At 37.0% G+C, this 21,255-nt stretch overlaps 1 protein-coding gene across 1 annotated transcript; it reads right to left on the bottom strand.

Annotated features, from left to right (window-relative positions):
* Nucleotides 1-1,045: 1,045 nt before the first annotated feature.
* On the bottom strand, nucleotides 1,046-7,156 carry LOC114264866 (putative serine/threonine-protein kinase At1g54610). Its single transcript, XM_028205581.2, has 8 exons — nucleotides 6,822-7,156; nucleotides 6,035-6,464; nucleotides 5,640-5,924; nucleotides 5,215-5,532; nucleotides 4,228-4,455; nucleotides 3,116-3,216; nucleotides 2,521-2,638; nucleotides 1,046-1,702 (listed from the first exon to the last, which is right to left on the bottom strand). Exons 2-8 carry the CDS (start codon nucleotides 6,401-6,403, stop codon nucleotides 1,421-1,423), a joined length of 1,701 nt encoding a protein of 566 aa, XP_028061382.1. The 5' UTR covers nucleotides 6,404-6,464; nucleotides 6,822-7,156; the 3' UTR covers nucleotides 1,046-1,420.
* Between the last annotated feature and the right edge of the window lie 14,099 nt (nucleotides 7,157-21,255).

Below are 21,255 nucleotides of genomic sequence, written 5' to 3'. Positions count from 1 at the left end.
GAGAGGCCTTAAAGTCTCAACTCCAACCACTCTCTACTTTTCACTAACTAAAGTATAAAAAAAAATATTTTTTATTTTACCTAATTACTTTAGCTATTGTGTTCTCCAATCACACTCTTTATTTAGCTAATCATTTAAACTACCTTAATTAATTTTTAAAATAAAAAATACTAATTGTTGATATTTTACTAATATAAATTTACAATAATAATAAATTTGTCCATACAAACATACAAAACCTGTAAAATAAGGAGAAAAAAATACAAAATACAAAATAAGTTTTCCGTAATTCATCAAATAGAATTGAAAAAACATACAAAATTGCTACATACATACACACACACATATATATATATATATATAATCTCAAATCCAAGACATAAATATACAAAAATCTAAAATATATACATATAATTGTTTGGAGAGCCTCTGGGACTCTTCAATTGTAACCACCAAAAAAATAAGATAGTAAAATAATTAACCCAATAGCTAGCCCATTGAAGCTCAAAATTAGACTTAAATTGACTAAAATACCTAACAAGCTTGGTTTAACTATCCCCTTATACTGTGTTTGGTTAGAGAATTTGGGGAGAGATTTAGAAAGAAAAAGGAAAAAAGTGTGAAACTATGTGAAATATAAGCATGATTTATTCACATTTCTCCTACATTTTTCATTTTCCTTTCCAAATCCCTCTCCAAATCCTCCAACCAAACACAGCATTAGAGATACTCAATGGCACTAAGATTTTAAAAATTAAAAAAAAAAAATTAAAATTAAAAAAAAATTAAAAAAAAAAAAAAAAAAAAAAAAAACCGAGTACAATATTCCGTTCTGTTGGGTTGGTGAGAAAATGGGACAACATTTATATGGCAGTTACCAGTCTCATTCATTCCCTTCTAATAGACATCATTTTTCAAACCATCAAACATGGTTCTAGAATTCCAATAAATAAACAAAATCAACGAATATTTGACAACCAAATCTTCAAATTTGAGCCTTCTCTTGGAGGGGAAAAAAAAAATTACAGATACAATCTAGAAGAAATGTTGACAATATATGATTCATATTGCTAAACATTGTAGTATGTGACAAATGTAACAAAATTTCGAGAAAGTTCGTCGACCTTTAAAGTAACAAAATTTATGATATAAGTGAAACAAAATAAAGGTTCTTAAACATATTTATTAGAATGCAAACTAATCTAAACAGAGTTTTTCAACACAAAGGGACTAAACAAATTAAAAAAATCAACATATACAATACTCGGAGAAGCTTCTTCGCCATCCAAAAAAATAGGGACCAAAACAAGATATCTTTACCTCTCAATGCGATTTAACAGGTTTCCTCGCTTGCATTAAAGTTGTACTGGTTCGGTTCCGTGTGTGGACTCCGTGAATTGCATCTCCAACATGCCTTGCTTCACCTGATCCGACCAGAATTCTTGTCTTTCTGAGAATCCCCGTGTTTCTTTCTTCTCGGAGCACCTATGCCAGTGGGGTCCACCAACGGGCCAGACCAAGTTTGAATGTGTGGTTTTGAATATGAAAAGTTCATGGAACTGAAGGGGATATCAGGAGGGTCAAAGGATGGATCGATGTAATGTGAAGAACCTAAAGGGTAACCCAGTGTCCCGTCTTGATGTGGAGGAGGAAATTTCTCGCTCTTGCTCTTGGCGTTTGCATGTGTTATTAGACGCCGCCTCTGTTTAATGAACATGACATGGTAGTGTAAAATAATCGTTAGTACTGACTGAGAAAGGTCCGAGAAAGGTCTGAGTTTAAAAACAAACAATCCGTGATAGACACCACATTAACAAACCTAGAAATTATTTAGCACGATGAAGCAATTCCTAATCATGTTTTGTGCAGAGACACACCAAGTGACTAGAGAATGGCCCCCCAGTTCATATTACTAAAATAAGCTAAATATGCTTCATCCGACCCGTGAGGGTTAGCTAGAATGGTAGTTGCCCAGGTTCTATCCCAGAGGTCTTAGGTTCGAGTCATGATATCCTACTTTGCCTGATATGAAGGTCAGTGGATGGTCACACGTAGCCAAGGTTCAGCTCCTAGGATGGGTTCAAAGGACCCCACCTAGCATCGGTTAGGGGTTGTCAAAAAAAGAAGTGGGTGCTTTATCCCAACCACAAGTCCCTCTCTTTTACACAAGAAGATTTCCTAATACAATGAGAAATTGATTGCCTTCCAGACATTTCGACAAAATTAATTGTAAGGTTTGCAACCCAAGCATTGTCAAGTCACATGTTAACGATAATACAATGTATAGGTTTCTATGAACTGAGGTTAAAACTGGTAAAAAGTGGCACCATAACATGTACATTCCTGTTTCATGCCCGGTAATGAAGAATGGAAGACCGTGAATGGTTCCTTGCAGTTTTTGTTTAATCTAGATTCAACTAAACTAACAAACATATTGAGCCTCAGTGAATTGATGTTGGTAAATTTAAATAAACAAAGCATGAAAAAATGTTGCCGAAAGAAGAAGATTATCAGACATACATCAAGATTGGCTTGTAGCTCAGCATTGGCTTCTGGAGCAGGGACTGCCCTTACAGCTCGCTCACGCACGCGAGTTTTCTTCACCCCATCAGCATGACCTTTACCAACAGCTCTCAGTCTACAATCATGAATCAGCTCCCAATTAGAGAGAGAAGAGGGAAAAAATACTATGCATTACACTCATTCAACCTCTTGTCTTAGCTAAGAAATAGTAGATATGATCATCAAATAACAGGGAAATAAATTTGAAAAAAAAAAAAATGATATATCAACAATTGCTGAAAATTACAACAATTATGTAGTAATTTTCCCACAAATTTGTTATAAAGTTTTTTGTGTAGTTATTTTTATACAGTTCAATTGTTCATAATTTTCAATTCCAAACCAAACCAAGCCTTGTATCCCAATCACGTGGGGTTGGCTACATGAAACCTTTTTTGCCATTCTGCTCTGTAAAAGCTATATAATTTTGAAATGTAGCATCAACTTCACTTCCAAATTTTTGAATTGTGCTATGTATGTCTGACCTTACACAGAGAATATGGGGCCAAAAAATAAAGAAGAAAAGGTTAAAAAAATTAAGTTGTCGACAAACCTTCTAGCTTCTTCGTCCCGCACTTTAGCATCCATCTCCTTGCTGGGAGGATATTTTGGAAGGCTTGAAGGATCGCAAGCATAAGGTTTGGTCGTGAAGAACTGTCCAAATAAAAGCAAAACAAACACTGAGAATATTGAAAAACACACTGTATGAACATTATCAAACAAAATGCAATGCATCAGAGTTACAACAAAGAACTTGGCATACTACTCATAGATTTCACAGTTGCAACGTTAAAATGCACTACAAATGACACCAGTGATCATGAAAAATTGAAAATGATAAAATGGATAAACAGTCATTTCATAAACTGCTCCAGAGGACCTACATTGCAACATGACTAACAAATGAGCCAAAAAAAGTTATCTGATAATCCACCAGTATGCATAATAAGGTCTTTAAAGCCCCTTACAAGATAAGGTTAATAGCAGAGTGTCAAATCCATGGCGTCGATTACCAAAGAATCTTACATAAAGAAATTGAAGTCTGTCTTCCAATAGATAAAGCAACCACATGTTTTAGCCAAAAAATCAAAAAGTCACTATAAGTTGCCACATTAGTTTCTTTACTTTTCTGCACATCTTTTCGTAAAAAGTCAAAAAGTTACTAAAATAGCTTATTCCCAAATGAAGCTTAAAAGCCTAACATAGCAAGGACTTCAGAAAATTCTATCAACCCTTGGCCTCCATAATTGAAAGAATATTCCATTAATCCACTGCTTATAATGTGTACTTACCTTCACAGGTGTGTTAGTTGTACTTGCACCTCCAGTGAGAAGTAACTCGTCGTAATTTTTAATTGATATTCATAATTACTAGTCATTTTTTAGAAAAATGTGTGATTTTAATTTCAAAATTATGATATAATTACCCTTTTTAATAAGTAATTAACACAATAAAATTACCTTGAAAGTCATTCAGCTGTAAACCTAGCCGACCCCATTTGATGGGACTTAAAGGCTTGGTTTGGTTACATTCAGCTGTAAACCAGTTTAAAACAGAGAAAAAAACATGCAGAAATCACCCAAATCAGAGCCTGTGTAGCAAATAGATCATGTAAAGAGAGGAAATAGAAGAAGATCAATCTGTAATTAGAATATAAAAGCTCACTTCACTCCTCAACGCAGCTGAGGCAGTTTGTCGTTCAGCTGGATCAATAGCCAAAAGTGTCTCAATTAATGGCAATGATGAAGGTGGAAAATCTTTAAATGTCTCTGCTATGCATCTTTTGTATGATTGTTGGGGCTTAAACATGGTTGCATGTGGCAACTTCGATTTTTTCCAGTATTCTTCAGAAGGAGAGCCACATAGCTTGAATATTTTGTGTAGCTGCTCCACCTAAGGAAAATAGATAATATGCATTAGTTTGCACAGAAGCGGTAGGAATCACAAAAATAGTTGCTCTCTAATTTTATTATTCACCAATTAAATCAAGGCATATAATGCTCTACTAAAACCATGGAATTGCTCTCCTATTATAATTGCTAAATAAGAAGCCAAAGCAAATATCTTACACTGAGATAACAATAACATCAACGGCTAGTAGAAGGCTACAGCACTAGAATTTAGAATCATAACGGTGGTATTATCAGAAACTAACTATTAATCCCAAAAATACACAAAAAAAAAATGAGCACTAACCATAATGCATCAAGCATGCAGTATTCCCAATGTTTCTTTTCATGTTCTAACAAATATTGATGAAGATTCACTATACCCTGTTTGAATAAATTGATGAAGGGTGAGGCTATCATAATATCAGAGTCACAAGACTCAAAATGTCTCACATAACAAAATCTCTCATAATGATTTTTTTTTTCATTAAAAGTTTAAAATAAATGGAGGTGAAGCATGTAAAAGGAACATTTGAATATCATTGATCGTCTCAAATGGTCAAAAAAAATTGTCGTTTTCCAAGGTAGTTCGTTCATTTATTGACCAAAAGTAGAATAGTAAATACATCAGAAAAAGTATGAAGTTAAAAATCAATGTGGTGCAACATCAAGCATCCCAATGGATGACTCTTCAAATCAAAGTATTACAATAATGTATTGGAATCACTCACAGAATACAGTAAACAAAAATTTTTAAAGTTACCTCCGTTCGACCAGGCATGATGGGCCTCCCTGCCAATAGTTCAGCAAGAATGCAACCTGCACTCCATAGGTCCACGCCTACACCATAGTCAGTGGCCCCAAGAAGAAGTTCCGGTGGCCGATACCATAGAGTAACCACCCGACTAGTCATTGGCTGCTTGTGGTTAGGGTCAAAAACCGAGGCTAACCCAAAATCAGCAATCTTAAGAACCCCACCATTATCAATAAGAAGATTTGAACCCTTAATATCACGATGCAACACATGGCGGTTGTGACAATGTTCAAGCCCCAACAATAGCTGATACATGTAACACTTGACCTACCACATTCACAAATACAACATAAGGAAACAAAACAACCCCATTAAAAAAACAGTAATCAAAATTCAAACTTCAAGAACTAGCAAGAAAACAAATATAAACTAACCTGAGATTCTGTAAATTTGATTCCTGGGCTTGCAGCAAGTCCAGCCAAATCATGTACCATATATTCAAACACAAGGTACAAACTACAAGACATCCTCGACGTCACTAAACCATGCAATTTCACAACATTGGGGTGATCCAAGCGTCGCAGAATTAAAATCTCTCTCGCCATAAATTTTACACTCTCGGGCTCCAAATTGTCGAATCTAACCTTTTTCATTGCAACAATTTTCCCCGATATAGTATCCCTAGCTTTATACACATTACTATATGTACCCTGCCCAATCTAATCACAAAATTACCAAAAAAAAAAACATACAATAAATAATAAGACAATAAACCTTACAAGCATTAACAAAAATGAATCAAAATAAACTAAAAATTAATAATACTTGCCTTGTCAATTTTCTCAAAAGTATCAGCTCGACGAGGTGTCCACCCATTAATCGCCTCACCGGCAACATCAGAGAGCCAAGATGGCCACCCTGCAGCCACTTGCTCGCCATGTACACAATTGGGTGGGTTACTCAGCCTTGGATTCGGCCTTGATCGTCTTCTCTCTCCTCTGGGCCTAGTACTCTCATCCTTATTATGCTCCTCTGTCTGATCCACACCATTCTGAAAAACCTCACCACTACTCTCCCCTTTCGCAACACTAACTTTCTCTCTCCTCCCCGACGACACGGCCAAATCCCTCTGCCTCACTACAGCCTCCGACCTAGCCGGTCCTGACGACGAAACCTCCCTCCCAAACACACAACCCATCTCTCACCCACCCAAACCCTAACCCTAACCCTCATTTCTCATCACATTCCTCAATCTTAACCTTCATTGAGGAAAAAAAACCCAGATCAAAATATAACCCCAAACTACACAAATCTTCACATAAAAGCTCAATTGCAACAATGTTTTCGATTAAGACAACCAATACACGCATAATTCAAGAACCCTAACTTTTTGCCTAAGAAAGTATAAGCAGCAATGATTTATGGGTTAGCCCACAATTTATGGTGGTCAAAAATGAGCTACAACAAAGCAAGAAAAATTAAATAAAGTGATGCACAGTAATGTAAAACAAGCTTTATTGAGCTTTTTTTTTTTTTTTTTTTTGGGGTGGGTGATCGGAGATCAAATTGTGTAAATTGCAAAGTTGAGTTATACCCAAGAAAAGTGATTAACTTACTAGTAGATTGAAGATCTGCATGGAGATTTATAGTGAGAAAAAAAGGGTTGTTGATCTCTTTTCTACTCTGCTTTTTCTCTCTAATAAATAAATATATATATATATATATATATATTATTTATGATTTTTGACTATGAAGAGTGAGAAAGTTGAGAGAATTGACGGAGAAAATGTTGATATAACCGAATTCTACACAGCATGACGACCGTGAGTCTCTCCTCTCTCCTCTCTCCTCTCTCCTCTTCTCCACACTTCCATCTTTGCTGTAGTTTCTCTCTCTACAAAGGTTTTTTTTCTTCATTTTTTGGGAGTATAAAAATTATAAAAAAAATTCTAAATTAAACTTTACTTGGTTAGATTTTTTAGAAAATACTTTTCAAAAAATTTATTTTCTTATTTTTCGTATTTTTTTATTTTTATTGAATTTTTTTAATATTTTAAATAATTTTTCTTTTACTTTTTAGATATACCTAACATGAATATACCTAAAAAATAAAAAAAAAATTTAAAAATTCAATAAATACTAAAAATATAAAAAAAATCTAGAATTCAATATATTTTTATGTATTTATTAATTTTTTAAAATATTTTTTCACAATTTTTTTACTTTTTAGATATATCTAAGTAGGGTGCATCTAAAAAAGTAAAAAAAATGTTTAAAATTTTAAAAATATTCACTAAAAATAAAAAAAATACGAAAATCAAAAAATTCAATTTTCAAAAAACTTAATCCAAAAAATTCAAACCAAACACATTAATTTAAAAAAATATACTGTGCATTTGATTTGAGTTTTTTGAATTAAGTTTTTGAAAATTGAGTTTTTTTTATATTCGTATTTTTTTTTATTTTTAATGAATATTTTTAAAATCTTAAACACGTTTTTTTACTTTTTAAAATGTACTTTACTTAAATATATTTAAAAAGTAAAAAATTATGAAAAAATATTTTAAAAAATTAATAAATACATAAAAATATAAATAAAAAAATATACTAAATTCTCGTTTTTTTTTTATATTTTTGGTATTTAGTGAATTTTTGAAAGATTTTTTTCACAAAAATTATACTTTTATGTGTATTAATGTTAGGTGTCTAAAAATTAAAAAATTGCTTACAATTTTTTTTAAAAAATCAATAAAAACAAAAAAAAAAACATGAAAAATAAGAAAATAAAATTTCCTGAAATTTTTTTGGAAAACTAAAAACAAGCAAAGTGTATATAGTTAATCTTAAATTTTTGAGATAATTAGATTGATCTTCTCATGATTTTTATTCATATAATATTTAATGCATCGTTTGGGAACAGATTAGTTTTTAATAATTTTTTGATTTTTTGACTAAAATATGAAGGGGGAAAATTAGTATATTTTGAATAACTTTTTGATTTTTTACGAAAAAATGTTTAAAAAGTAGAAAAAAAAAATAATCTTTAATTTTTTGGTATAGATTATAGGATTTTTGATTTTTATAATAATTTTTTAACTTTTAAGCTAAAATAAGCACTTGTCAAACGAGGTCTTAGACTTTTTTCATCAATAATCTATTAATCATATTAATAACAAAAATTATATTACAATATATTTTTTACTAAAATATATATTTAACTTTATTTATTTCAATATTTGCCTATTTATCATTTACATTAATTTTAATCACTTTAATTTTTTTAAAAAAATTATTATAATTATGTTAAACTTGTGAAGTCAGCTGTATTTTTTACAAATTTCAGTAGAGTATTTAACCTATAAAAAAATGTTACCCTAGTCTTTTGAGTGTTTTGGGACAAACATTCCTCTTTAACTTTGTATAATATGAGAGGTCAAAAAAAAAATTTATTAACTAAGATCTCTTTTATGAAATTTCTCTATGATCATATCAGAAAAATTTTGAAATTTTTCTGTGATCATATTAGAGAAATTTTTCTATGTTAGGGTTGAAATTTCTCTAAATTAGTCACAAATTTTTCCGAGTCGAATTTTTTCTATGAAAATGTTTAGTGACCCAAACTATTATGAAAATATTGTATGTCATTTATCTTATAAAATCTTAATATTAAAGACCTTAAAAAAAATCCTTATTTATATTGAAAGAATATTTTGAAAATAAATGAAAAATTAAAATTATTTCGATTTCAACATTAAAAATATATATATATATATATATGATAAAGTTAAGTCTCGATTTTGGCACTGCTTAAGGCATCGTTTGAAAACAGATTTTTTTAGTAATTTTTTAATTTTTTAGCTAAAATATGATGTAAAACAAATTAGTATGTGTTGACTTTTTGGCTTTCGAAAGTTATTATTGTAATTGCGAGCGTGTCAGGAAGGATCAATGCCAGCAAGAATCAATCAATCCTTACAGAAAATTAATTGCCAACTAATTATCAGACGATTGTATTTTAGTTCTTTCAGCCTCAATGAAGAGGACTTTTACTGGTGGCTTAATTTAGGAGAATTAAGCAAAATAATAATTAAATGAAGAACAGTTGAAATATTTCATTAACATGAAAAAACTTACAATGATCCAAACTCAGCCTCGTAGAGGTTTACAGCAACAATCTACTTGAAACTACTCCTGTAAACGAAGTACAGTACAGGAATTTAAAGTACAGAAAATGTAAGACTGGAAAGAAAAATAAGTATAATAAGACTAGTTTTTTTGATCTGAGTCTGGGGTTTTTTTCTGGGGCCTTCTCTGCTATTTATACTTCTCGAGGATGACTATCGAACTGCGTTTCCAACCGTCGAACTGCTCCTCCATGACCGCTGATCATGCTGCCTTGTAATTAGCCTACTATGCCATCACTTACAGTTAGACTTCCCTCCTAAATTTGAATTTAAATGTGAGTAACTATTGAAACCACATCACCTTGCATCTCTTTGTTGATTCACTGCTGCTCAGATCTCGTAATAACCAATACTAACTGTCACGTGTACGATCAGGATCGAAGACTTGAATAGTCTTCCTGTATTACCCTTATTCTGCCACGCGTCGAATTGTAATTGGCTTGTACAAAATATGTAGCCAACATTACCCCCTGCACTAATATACCCAATACTTGGTGATATTAGTGGATCAAGGTCTTTTACCCACGTCTTGGAACGTGCATGGGCTTTGCATTCTTCTAGAAATGCAACTGTCGTTCATCATCTGCATTAACTCCCCTTCAATCTTTTGAACACCCCCACCACCTTAGTATTCGAACAGACTGATACATTTTTATGGCCGAATCAATTTCCTTCTCCATTGATCAAGCACACGAAGAGTCATCTGATGATGTTGTCCCTCCTCGAAAGAACCTCATTGCATTAATTAGCCACCTTTATCCACCTTTCTATATTCAGGTCATGGATGCCTTTGCCAATTATCAACCCTTGGACTACGAACACATTGCCCTTAATCCTTTGATTCAGAAACTTACAAATATGGACATAGGAAATTCTTCTTCTGACTCACCCTTGGACTACGAACGACCTGCTCTTAATCCGTTGATTCAGAAAGTTGCAAATATGGACATGGGAAGTTCTTCTTCACAACCCTCTGCATGGGATAAGGTTGCAGCTTCTTCTTCCTCTGGGACTTCTAACTGGACACACTGGTCAAAACCTGAGGCCTGTGATTTAAGGGAGCGGATCAACCATCACTTTGTCGAGTTTACTGACCCTTTAGAGTTCCCTTCCTATGCGCGGAGCTCAGTGGTCTATCCTTACGTACACATCGATCATCGATGCAGTTTGGAGGAAAATCTGCTTGTAGCATGGTTTATATCCTCCATGCCTACAAGGATAATGCATGTTGCCCGACGCCTCGAAGAGGCACAAGGGTACAATCCATCATTCTTAGCCCAAAAGGCGAAGATTTGTTCTTCTGACTGGCTCGATTATATTAATGCCCTTGTTCCTTCTGCTCTTGCTCCATCTCCTGAAATAGAAGCATCCACACCTCCTTCTCCACCAAATCCTTGCTGGACAGAGAGACTGAGGCTTGCCCTCTCCGCGGATAAGGTCTTTCCACCTTATAAACCTCCACCTTCCCCTACTCCAACTGAGCGAAAGCAAGCTCAACTTCTGCTCGTGGCTTTCTTGCACTTGCCCTTCAATGTTCTTGAGGACGAAGTCCCTCTCAAGAACCTTCGATGGGCTTGTGATATTCTAACTCGAGGTCATGTCCTCAATCCTCTCGCCCAAGCAGAGCTTCACATGTTTTTGGACCAACTTCCATTGCTTCTCCACTAGCATCGAACCTCTATGGCCACCACACAATCTTTAGACCAACTCTCATCCCTTCGAGTTTATGCCCAGTACGAAGTAGAGAACTTCATTGAAGAATTCAATGATCTGAAGAATAAAGATTCTGCGTACTGGGATGACTTGGATATAGACGAATTGGAACAAGGATTGAGAGAAACAACATTCAAAATAAAGACTGAAGAGCTCTTTTACGAAGTGAGAGCACATCAACTCGTGCAGCCAATGTTAGAAGAAATAGAGGATAGAATAAAGAAAGAACAAAAATTCATTGATCATAGTTGGACCAAATTTCATGATCTTGTTATTTATTCTATTCCTTACTTTTATGAACTTGAATTTGTACCCAAAGAGGGCCATTTAATGTAATTACTTTTGCTTTAATACAACTAAGACTTTTCTCTTTATTTGGCATTGTTTGATCTTGTCTCTATTTGTCTTTAAAAGCAAATTCAGGGTTTCGAACTAAACAATCTTATCCTTTGAATCTGGACTTAATTGCTTTCAAATGCAACACTAAAAACCAACATGAACTTTTCCAATTTATGGAATAATAGTTGACAATTTTTGCTGATTTTCATTTAGAATCAGTGCTTCGAATTCGACAGCCCTACCTCTTAAAGTTTATTTCGATCATAACCAACATATGGTCATGGTCAGTATGATCAATCAGTTTTAAATTGACAATTTTTCCTTAGAATAACAGTCCATACTTTCTGAGAGAGAGATTAATGATATGGAATTTGTGCCAGACAGATTTGGGCCGGACAGAGTTGTGACGGACAGATTTGGGCCGGACAGAGTTGGGCCGAACAGATTTGGACCGGGCAGAGTTGTGCCAGACAGATTTGGGCCGAACAGGTGTTGGACCAAGTTGTGTGGCCCGGCCTTGATGGAAGCTGCTCGGTTAAGGTAGCGCGTTGATTGACCGAGCTGCAAGGATCCGTGATTACGAAGCCGGTCAGGTGAAAAGTCCAGCGCCAGGAAAGGCAAGGTTGGACCGAGGTACCTGTTTGCTCGGCAGGTAGGTCGACCGCAAACAAGCGTAAGTAGTCCCGAGCTCAGCTTTGCCGAGATGCCGCCAAGTCCGGTCCTCATCTAAGCTTAGCTGTTAGAGTACTTGGGCATGAAGCGCAGCATGGCAGACGATGGCCGAGATGGAATTGCCCGGCTGCCGAGCTCCCAGGAGAATGGGCGGGCAGTTGGATTAGGTGATGTTCAGCAAGGTTTATGCTGACAGATGGGATAGCGGAGCCACGTGTCAGGAGATGACTGGGAGTGGATATGGGGCGCAGAGGGTATATAAGCATGTCTGCGCCCCCCATACGCAGAGAGACGAACACTTTGTAAGGAAATTCTTACATTCAAACACTCCTCCCTCTCTCTCTCTCTATCCTAAGGTGTGTGCTAACTTGATCGTCGGAGGGTTTTTCTGGCTACACACTGCCGGGTAGCTCACCGTTATTTGCTCGCAGGTGATCGGACAGAAACGGAGCTCGGAAGAAAGGAGTACGGGCTTGCCGGAATATTTGCTCCCCGTACACTTTCAAAAATATGAAAGCTCATTTTTAGGGCTGCACTGTTTTAGTTTAGAAAGAGAATCTTTCTTAAATACAAACCAATTATTGGTTTTGATATTTCGAACAGCAATTCCCATATTTAAGGGATCTCAAGTCTTACTTCGAAGGACATTACTTTCATTGAGGAACCTAAAACAGACCTTTAATCCCTTCGAAGTAAACGAATACTTGAGCGTTCTTACATCCATAAGTATGAAATGTACTTTGAAACTAGTTTCTTAGTTTCGAAGCCGTTTTTTTTTTATTTGACTTTTGGCGCCAAAATCTGGTTTCGAAGCCAAATACTATACTTCGAAGTTAGCTTCAACATCTAGGATGTGTTTTTCCCTCCAAAAGTATCAATATTGAAGGAAGCTCTTCGTATTTGTACTTTTAGTACTTAACGAATTACGCGATATATCTTCCGGACACAAAGTTTTTTTTTTTTTAAAACCCTTTTTATTTCGTGCTCTGAAATCACTCGCTCGCTCAAAACACAAACCCTTTTCCTTTGTTAACCCCATTTTCCTTACCTCTTCCTTGCTGCTTGCTACCAATGGACTCTTCTTCTTTGAAAGTGCTTGCCGGTGATCGTATAAGCCCAACCATGGCTTTGGAAAGATGTATTGATGAAGAGATCGCCAAGTTAACATCTGATGAGTCAAGCGCCATAGACGCCCGCCTCTTCGTTCCTCGTCACAGCAACAAACAAGAATACGTCTTGGGTCCCATCTTTCAAGAGGCTCCTGCTTAACTTCCAGCTTTATACCCTCGTTTGGAGGACCATTTTCTTTTCTATGAAGGAGGGCTCAACTGGGGAAATTGGAGGGTGACCCGACCTCATCGCTGCTGGCCAACATTGAGAGCTGAATGGGAAGAATGGTATGACAGAGTTGTACCTGCGCAAGAAGACGACCTGCAAGAGCTTTGTATTCTCGATGCCCTTCGTCTTTCCAGGTTTATCATTCCTAAAGACCCTTTCTTGATTCTCGCTGCTCTTTGTTTTTGGAACATGGCTTTCAATTTTTTCCAATTTTGATGTGGTATGATGGCTCCCACCGTTCTTGATATTTGCCATCTTTTAGGGCTTTTACCCCTTGGCTCTCCTTTCACTTCCGGCTATCCAGACCTTCCTGTTAAGTTCTCCCTTCCACCCTTAAACTCCTCTTACAGTGATTTTGTAAAGGTCGAAAATAAAAGGGTAGGTCCCGTGAGAGATAGAGAACTTTTTTCCTTCATTTTGTACTGGTTGTGCAAATTTCTCTTTTGTACATTATCTCAGAGGATTATGCCTGAGTTCGCTCCACTTGCGAAGGCACTTGTTTTGAAAAAACGCATAGCCCTGGCTCCTTATCTCTTAGGCCATGTTTATAGAGTCTGTTCCCAATTTTGCGAGAAACCTCTTGATGTGAACCAAGGGGGTCCCCTTTGGGTGCTCCAACTCTGGCTCTTTGCTTACTTCACTGATTTGCATCCCAAATGCTTAAGATTCCTTGTTCAGGACCCTAGCACTTATGGGGAAAAATATGCCAGAGTTGTTCTGTATCATGCTTCCTTTGCCTACTACTTCACCTTTTTTCACCAACTTCCTATTTCTCCACCTGCTACCTTCTTCTGCCCCTTTGATGCCAATAAAGGACCTGCTTGGCTACGAACATTCTTGGCTGATAAAGAGTGCTCTACCCCACCCCACAAAGGCATGTGGGCTTCTATTTTGCTACCGAGGGAGCTATTCATTGGCACTTTAAACCCTCGAGCATATAAGTGTATAACTGAGGTGTACTGTCCTTCTCAATTTGCCAGGCAATTTGGGTTAACTTAGGGGATTCCCATTCCACTCTGCAGTCTCTCGAATGTCCATCTTACAGCCAAAGACCTAAGAATACCCAAATCAAAACTAGAAGAAACAACATTCAAACTGTTGAAAGAAATGACCAAGTTCAAATTTGTCCACTTCCTTCCTTCTGGCCAGACTCTGAAAAGATTTCAAAACTGGTCGACAGGCAATATGGAAGTGCGCCTATCCGTACACCCTCATGACTTATTGATAGGGTTAGGAGTGCCTTCGAAGGCCAAATCAACAACAGTTGAGAACATCCCCTCTCTTTCCACAGCTGCCAAAACTGCTCCTGTAGCCTCATCCTCTCCTGCTAGAGTTACTAGAGCTGCTTCAAAGAGGGGTAAGTATTTTTAGGTTTCCCCTTAGACTCTTTTGTTTGTTTCCTTTACATTCATACCTCTTGGTGCAAGGTCTCCACAAGAAGAGTCTCCTAAGAGGGCTGAAATCCTAGCTACTCTCAAGGACAAACAAAAGTAGAAAAAGAAAAGGAAGCTGATACTCACTCCTGAGGAATCCGAATCCCAGATTGAAGAAGAAGAGATTGAGAAAGAACAGGAAATGCCATTACAGAGGAGAAAGAGGAAACAGATGACTGTCTCTCTTTCGATTGAAGATCCCACTCATGAGACAGCTGCCAGAGTAATGGAAGATGAACTCACTTCTGAAGGATCCGAGTCCCAAATTGGAGAGAAAGAAATTAAGAAGGAACAGGCAATACTAGTACAAAGAAAAAAAATAAAGAAAATGACTGTCGCTCCTTCTGATTTGGTCGAAGACCCTATTCATGAAGCAGCTACTAAGGCAGTAGAACAAGAGCATTCTAAGGCCATAATTGTCTTTGAGAGAGCTGAAAAGAGACGGCGACAACAATTCTTAAGAGATGAAGCAACTGCTGCTGATGCAATCCAAAGGGACACTGTAAGAAGGCAACATATTGCTGAGCACTATTCCCTTCGAAGCTCTCCTGTTGCGGCTATCACTTCTGAAACAAGTAATTTCTTTCATGTTTCTACTGTTTCTCCCTTATCAAATTTTTGGTATTGAAATTTGACCTTACTTTACATCTCTTCTATTGCAGCAACAACTAATGAGCTTATTCTTCAAATAAGGACTCCCTCCGTTTCAGTTGAAGTTGATCAGATGCAAAATGTGAGGACTATTCAGATAATACTCTCACTTCCTAGGCATACATTCAATGTACCCTCCTTGAGGCTAAGCATTCCTGCATCTCTTTCCTTTGGATTAAATCCGTATCTTCCTTACTTATCTTTGAATTTTCCTCATTTTCCTCAATTCAGTTTTCTTTCGAGCCTTCCCCCTCCTCCTAAGGAAATTCCAACTGCTACTCCATCTCTAATGGTAGCTGATTCCCCTACAGAGGGTGCTGGCAGCTCTCCAATCTATGGTTTATTACCTTTACATACTTCCAGCCCTTCTTCCCTTGACCTATTGGTGGCTAGGACCATAGAGACTGCTGAAGATGTTCCACCCATTTCTCTTATCCCTATGCAGGCCTCTGTGCCTTCCACCACTGCTCTTTCTACACCCCTTATGTCTACGGATGAAGTAGATATCTTCGAAGCAAGACTAGCCAGTCTCTTTGACATGCCCTCTACCTCTCCAATAGCTAATAATGAGGCTGAGCCATTAGTTATGGTTGATTCCTTGTTAGAAATTCTTGAGAGCTTCTCTTTTTCCAGTAGTAAGCCTTCTGTACCTCTGATGAACTTAGACAGCTGTCTGGAGTTATTGACATCTTTTTCAAGGATTCCTTTCGAGGCTTTACAAAGGCCTATAATAAGAAACGGCTTCCTTCAGTGCTGCAAAGTTGTTAAGCAATCCAGTATAACTGTCTCAAGTCATCTATCTCAAGCAGCAACTACTATTGACTTCTACATCAATATTTGTCATGCGGCCAAGGCTGTAAAGGAGAAACTAGTGAGAGACCAGAGCTTTGTTTCCACAGTACATGCTGAAGTCTCAAGGCTAAAGGAACAACATTCCTCTGTCTCCCATTTTTTAACTCAACTACTAAAGAGGAAAACTCAACTTGAGGAGGAGCTATCTGCAGTGAACCAGGCTTTAACCCGAACTAACACTAAACTGCAGATCACCAACCAAGGATTGGCCGATCGAAAGCAAGAAATGACCATAGCCATCCAGTTGTTTTCTTCATTTAAGAATAAGAAGTCTGTTGTAAAAGAACAATTAATGCACTGTAATGATTTTTGGGCCAATTTATGGCAGAATGTATTTAACTCTTTATGAAAAAACAAATTCTGATTTATCATTCGAGTACTCTTGTGTTCTCTTGCTTGACATTTATTCTATTCCTCGTGTTTCCCAAATAGTTGAAAAATAAGGCTTCAAATATCTGCCATTAATCTTTTTGGGATGTATGTATCCATTCAAATTTCTCAAATGGTATGCTCCAAAAGGTAAGACTCTATGAATTTGATATGGTCCTTCCCAGTTAGGTAACCATTTACCAAACTTATGACTTTTAATTCCTGTTGGGAGTATTGTCTTCCATACCAAATCACCTTCATCAAAGCCAATGTATTTGACTTTCTTATTGTAATTTTTGGTTGCTTTCTTCTTTTGTAAGAGAATGCTATTTAATGCCAGAATTCTGGCTTCATCTATGCCTTCTAATTCCAAGCACATACTCTGATGGTATTGCTCAGGATCTAGTTGGTCTTGGCATCTTACTCTTAAAGACTTAACACTAATTTTCATAGGCAACACTGCATCATGCCCATATACTAAGGCATAAGGAGTAACTCCTGTGCTTGACTTTGGGGAAGTTCTATAAGCCCACAATACATCCAACAATAAGTTATGCCAATCCCTAGGATTGTCTTTCACAACCTTTTGTATTCCTTTCTTCAAGGACTTATTGGATGATTCAGCTTGACCATTGGCTTGTGCATAATAGGGGATGGAATTAACAAGGCTAATTCCAAACTCTACCACAAAAGACTTCACCATTTTCCCATCGAACACAGTTCCATTATCAACCGTTATAGTTTGTGGGATGCCAAACCTATGGATTAAATCCTTGATGAATCCAATGACCTCAATCTGGTCTACAGCCTTATATGGCTTAGCTTCGACCTACTTAATGAAGTAATCAGTAGCTACTAAAATGAAACAATGATGCTTCGAAAAGGGTGGGTGTATTTTTCCCATCATATCCATGGCCCATCCTCTGAATGGCCAAGGCTTTACTACTGCATGCAGGTCAGTTATGGACACATGCCTTATTGTGCCATGCTTTTGGCATGACTGGCAACCTTTTGCATATTCTATGCAGTCTTTAAGGATAGTTGGCCAATAGTAGAAATGCCTTCGAAGCAACCATCTCATTTTCACACCAGCCTGATGAGCACCACAGATGCCTTCATGAACCTCAGTCATAGCTGTTAATGCTTCTTTCGGGCCTAAACATTCCAGCAATAAACCATCTCCCCCCCTTTTGTAAAGAGCATTGTTGTATATGATGTATTGCATAGATTGCAATTTAATTTTTCTGCTGGCCTTTGAAGATGGGCCAGCCAAGTACTGCATTATTGGATGCCTCTAATCTTGTTCCTGTAAGTCATTATGATTGACTTTCAGGACCACATTCATTTTATTTAAAGGTGGTATTAATTTCTGGTATGTTGTTTGGCTTATGTCCCTTTGAGTATTATCCCTTCTCTTGAAATTCGAAACTTTCTAAGCCACATCATTAGCTCTATTATTCAAGAATCTTGGGACATAAGTTACATTTGCTATTTGAAATTGAGAAAGCAGATGCAATGCAACATAGTATGGCAACATGCTTATACTTTGACATTTGAAAATCCCTTTTACTTGGTTAACCACCAATTGAGAATCTCCAAATATGTCAACTGCATGAACTTGTAATCCAATAAGAATCTCCAATCCCACTATTAAGGCATCATATTCAGCTTGATTATTAGAATAAGTAATTTCATCCACTCTAAAACCATGTGTGGTTTCTATTCCTCATGGTGACTTAATCACTATACCAATTCCAGTTAGGCCATTGGCTTTCGATCCATCGAACCACATTTGCCATAGCTCAACACTAGTCATACCAAGTTCCATTATCTCTTAGCTTTCTGTTTGAGATGAATGATCTGCCAAAAAATTGGCTAAAACTTGTTCTTTCACTGCCTTTTGGGAAACATATTCTAAATGAAATTTTGATAAGGCTAATACCCATTTGCCAATTCTTCCCCTCAACGTGGGTCTAGATAACATATACTTAACCAAATCTGTGGTTGCAATTACCAAGACAGTTGTAGGCAAAAGATAATATCTTAATTTCATTACAGCAAAATACAATGCAAGGCACAACTTTTCTACAGCTAAATATTCACATTCACAAGAATTTAAAAACCTACTAAGGTAATAAACAGCTTGCTCCTTGCCTTCTTCATTGTCTTGGTCTAAGAAAGCTCCCAATGAATCTTCTGCTGCAGCTATGTACAACTTCAAGGGCTTATCACCCTTTGGTGACATCAGCACTGGAGGGTTGGCCTAGTAGGCTTTGATACCTTCGAAAGCAACTTGATGCTCTGCTGTCCACACGAATTCCTCTTCATCTTTTAGCCTTAATAAGGAAGAAAATACTTTAGTTTTCCCTGCAGTGTTAGAAATGAATCTTCAAAGAAAATTAACCTGTCCAAGGAACTTTTGTAATTCTTGCTTACTTGATGGAGGTATGGCTTCAATGATGGCTTTGGTTTTATTCTGGTCAATCTGTATCCCTCTCTTGTGTACTACATAGCCCAAGAAGTTTCCAGATGATACGCCAAAAGCACACTTAAGAGGATTGAGTTTCAACTTGAACTTTCTCATTCTTTCAAAGGCTGCTTCTAAGTGAAACAGATGCTCCTCCATTGATTGGGATTTAACTACAATGTCGTCAATATAACACTCTAAATACCCTCCAATGAGGTCATGAAAGATAGTGTTCATAGCCCTCTGATATATAACCCCAGCATTCTTCAGGCCAAATGGCATTTTAACCCATTAGAAGGTGCCAATATTCCTAGGACATCTGAATACTGTCTTGTGAACATCTTCCTCTATAATGCAGATTTGGTTATAACCAGAGTGCCCATCCATCATTGATAAAATTTGATGCCCTGCTGAACTGTCTACCAACAAATCTACTATAGGCATAGGATACTCATCTTTTGGAGTCGCCAGATTCAAGTTTCTGAAATCAATGCATACCCTCATTTTACCATTCTTCTTAACTACAGGCACAATATTGGATAGCCACTCAACATACCTAGCTGTCCTAATAAATTCTACCTAGAGCAGTCTAAGAATTTCTTCCTTAACTTTCTGAATCACTTCTGGACTCATTCTTCTTGGCTTTTGCTTGCATGGCTTGAAATTAGGCCTCATAGGGAGTCTATGTTCCACTAACGACCTATCCAATCCTGATAGTTCATTATAAGACCACGCAAAACAATCTTTATATTTCCTTAGAACAACCAAAAACTGGTCCCTGTCCAAAGCATTCAAACAAGCATTTATATAAGTGGGCTGTTGTATAGAACCCTCCCCTAAATTTACTTCTTTTAAGGGGTCTTGTGCCTGAGAAGTTATTGAAGTTTCTTCTTCGATTCATTCTGGCTTTGAAGCAATCTCTTTGCTGTGTTCTGCTCCCAGGTTCTTTGATTCAACATCTTTACCCTCCTCCTCATAGACAAAGTCTGTCCAAAAGGCTTCTTCTTCATGTATCTCCTGGACTTTTGTTTCAATGTCCAATGCACAGTATTTATCAAGGGCCAAAACTCTGGCCTGTTACTGCTTCTACTTGCAACCAATTATCATGGCTTCTTTCTCTTGCTCCTACACTTTCTGGACTATTGATTTTACATCCAATATTGAAAACTTAATTAAAGCCAAAGACTTGGCTTCTGGTGCATCATCTCTTCGCCTACAACCAGGCATCATTGCCATCCTTAACGACAACCTCTTCATCAGCACTTTCCTCGACTAAGTGCTTCAGGTGTATCACATCCCCATCAGCCGTCACTTCGGCTGAGCCATCAGGTTTCCTTAGTATACTGAGTGGTGTCACTCCCTTAATATACAACTTGGCCTCTGCGAAGTCTGCGCAGGCTATGAAAGGTTGAGGATCTGCATCAATTTCCTCTGTCTCTCCATTGCCCAAGGCCATCATTATTTTCTGATGCAAAGAGGAAGGCACACATTTGTTAGTGTGGATCCAATCTCTGCCAAGTAAAGCATTGTACTTAGCATTACTGTCGATCACGAAGAATGCCGTCATGCAGTTCCTAGTTCCCACACTCAGGTTGATGGGCAGAATTCCCTGAGCCATCTGTTTGTCTCCAGCAAAACCAGCAATGGTTCTGCTGGTCGGGATTAACTTGGGGTTCCTCTTCCCTAATTTCTTCAAGGAAGATTTCGGTAGTAAATTCACCGCTGCCCCATTATCCACCAAGACTCGGTTCAATTATATCCCATCGAAGAAAGCCTTGATATATAAAGGCTTAACATGTTATGTCATAGAAATCGAGGGATACTCAAAAGGATATGAGAGGTTAATACTCACCTCTTCTTCACTCTCATATTCAGTTTCCATTGGGGTAGCCATTTCGGAATTATCTTGCACCATACTCACTTGTGAGTCTTCACTAGAGACTGGAATTGGGTCAATTTCTTGCCCCTCTTGGTTCTCATCCCCAGCTTGGAATTCATGCGGTAGTATGTGAACCATATTCACTGACACTGA

This window comes from Camellia sinensis, chromosome 7 (genome assembly GCF_055761805.1).
Source record: "Camellia sinensis isolate YWXY chromosome 7, ASM5576180v1, whole genome shotgun sequence".
NCBI classification, from domain to species: Eukaryota; Viridiplantae; Streptophyta; class Magnoliopsida; order Ericales; family Theaceae; genus Camellia; species Camellia sinensis.
This window is presented reverse-complemented; position numbering and strand designations above follow the sequence as displayed.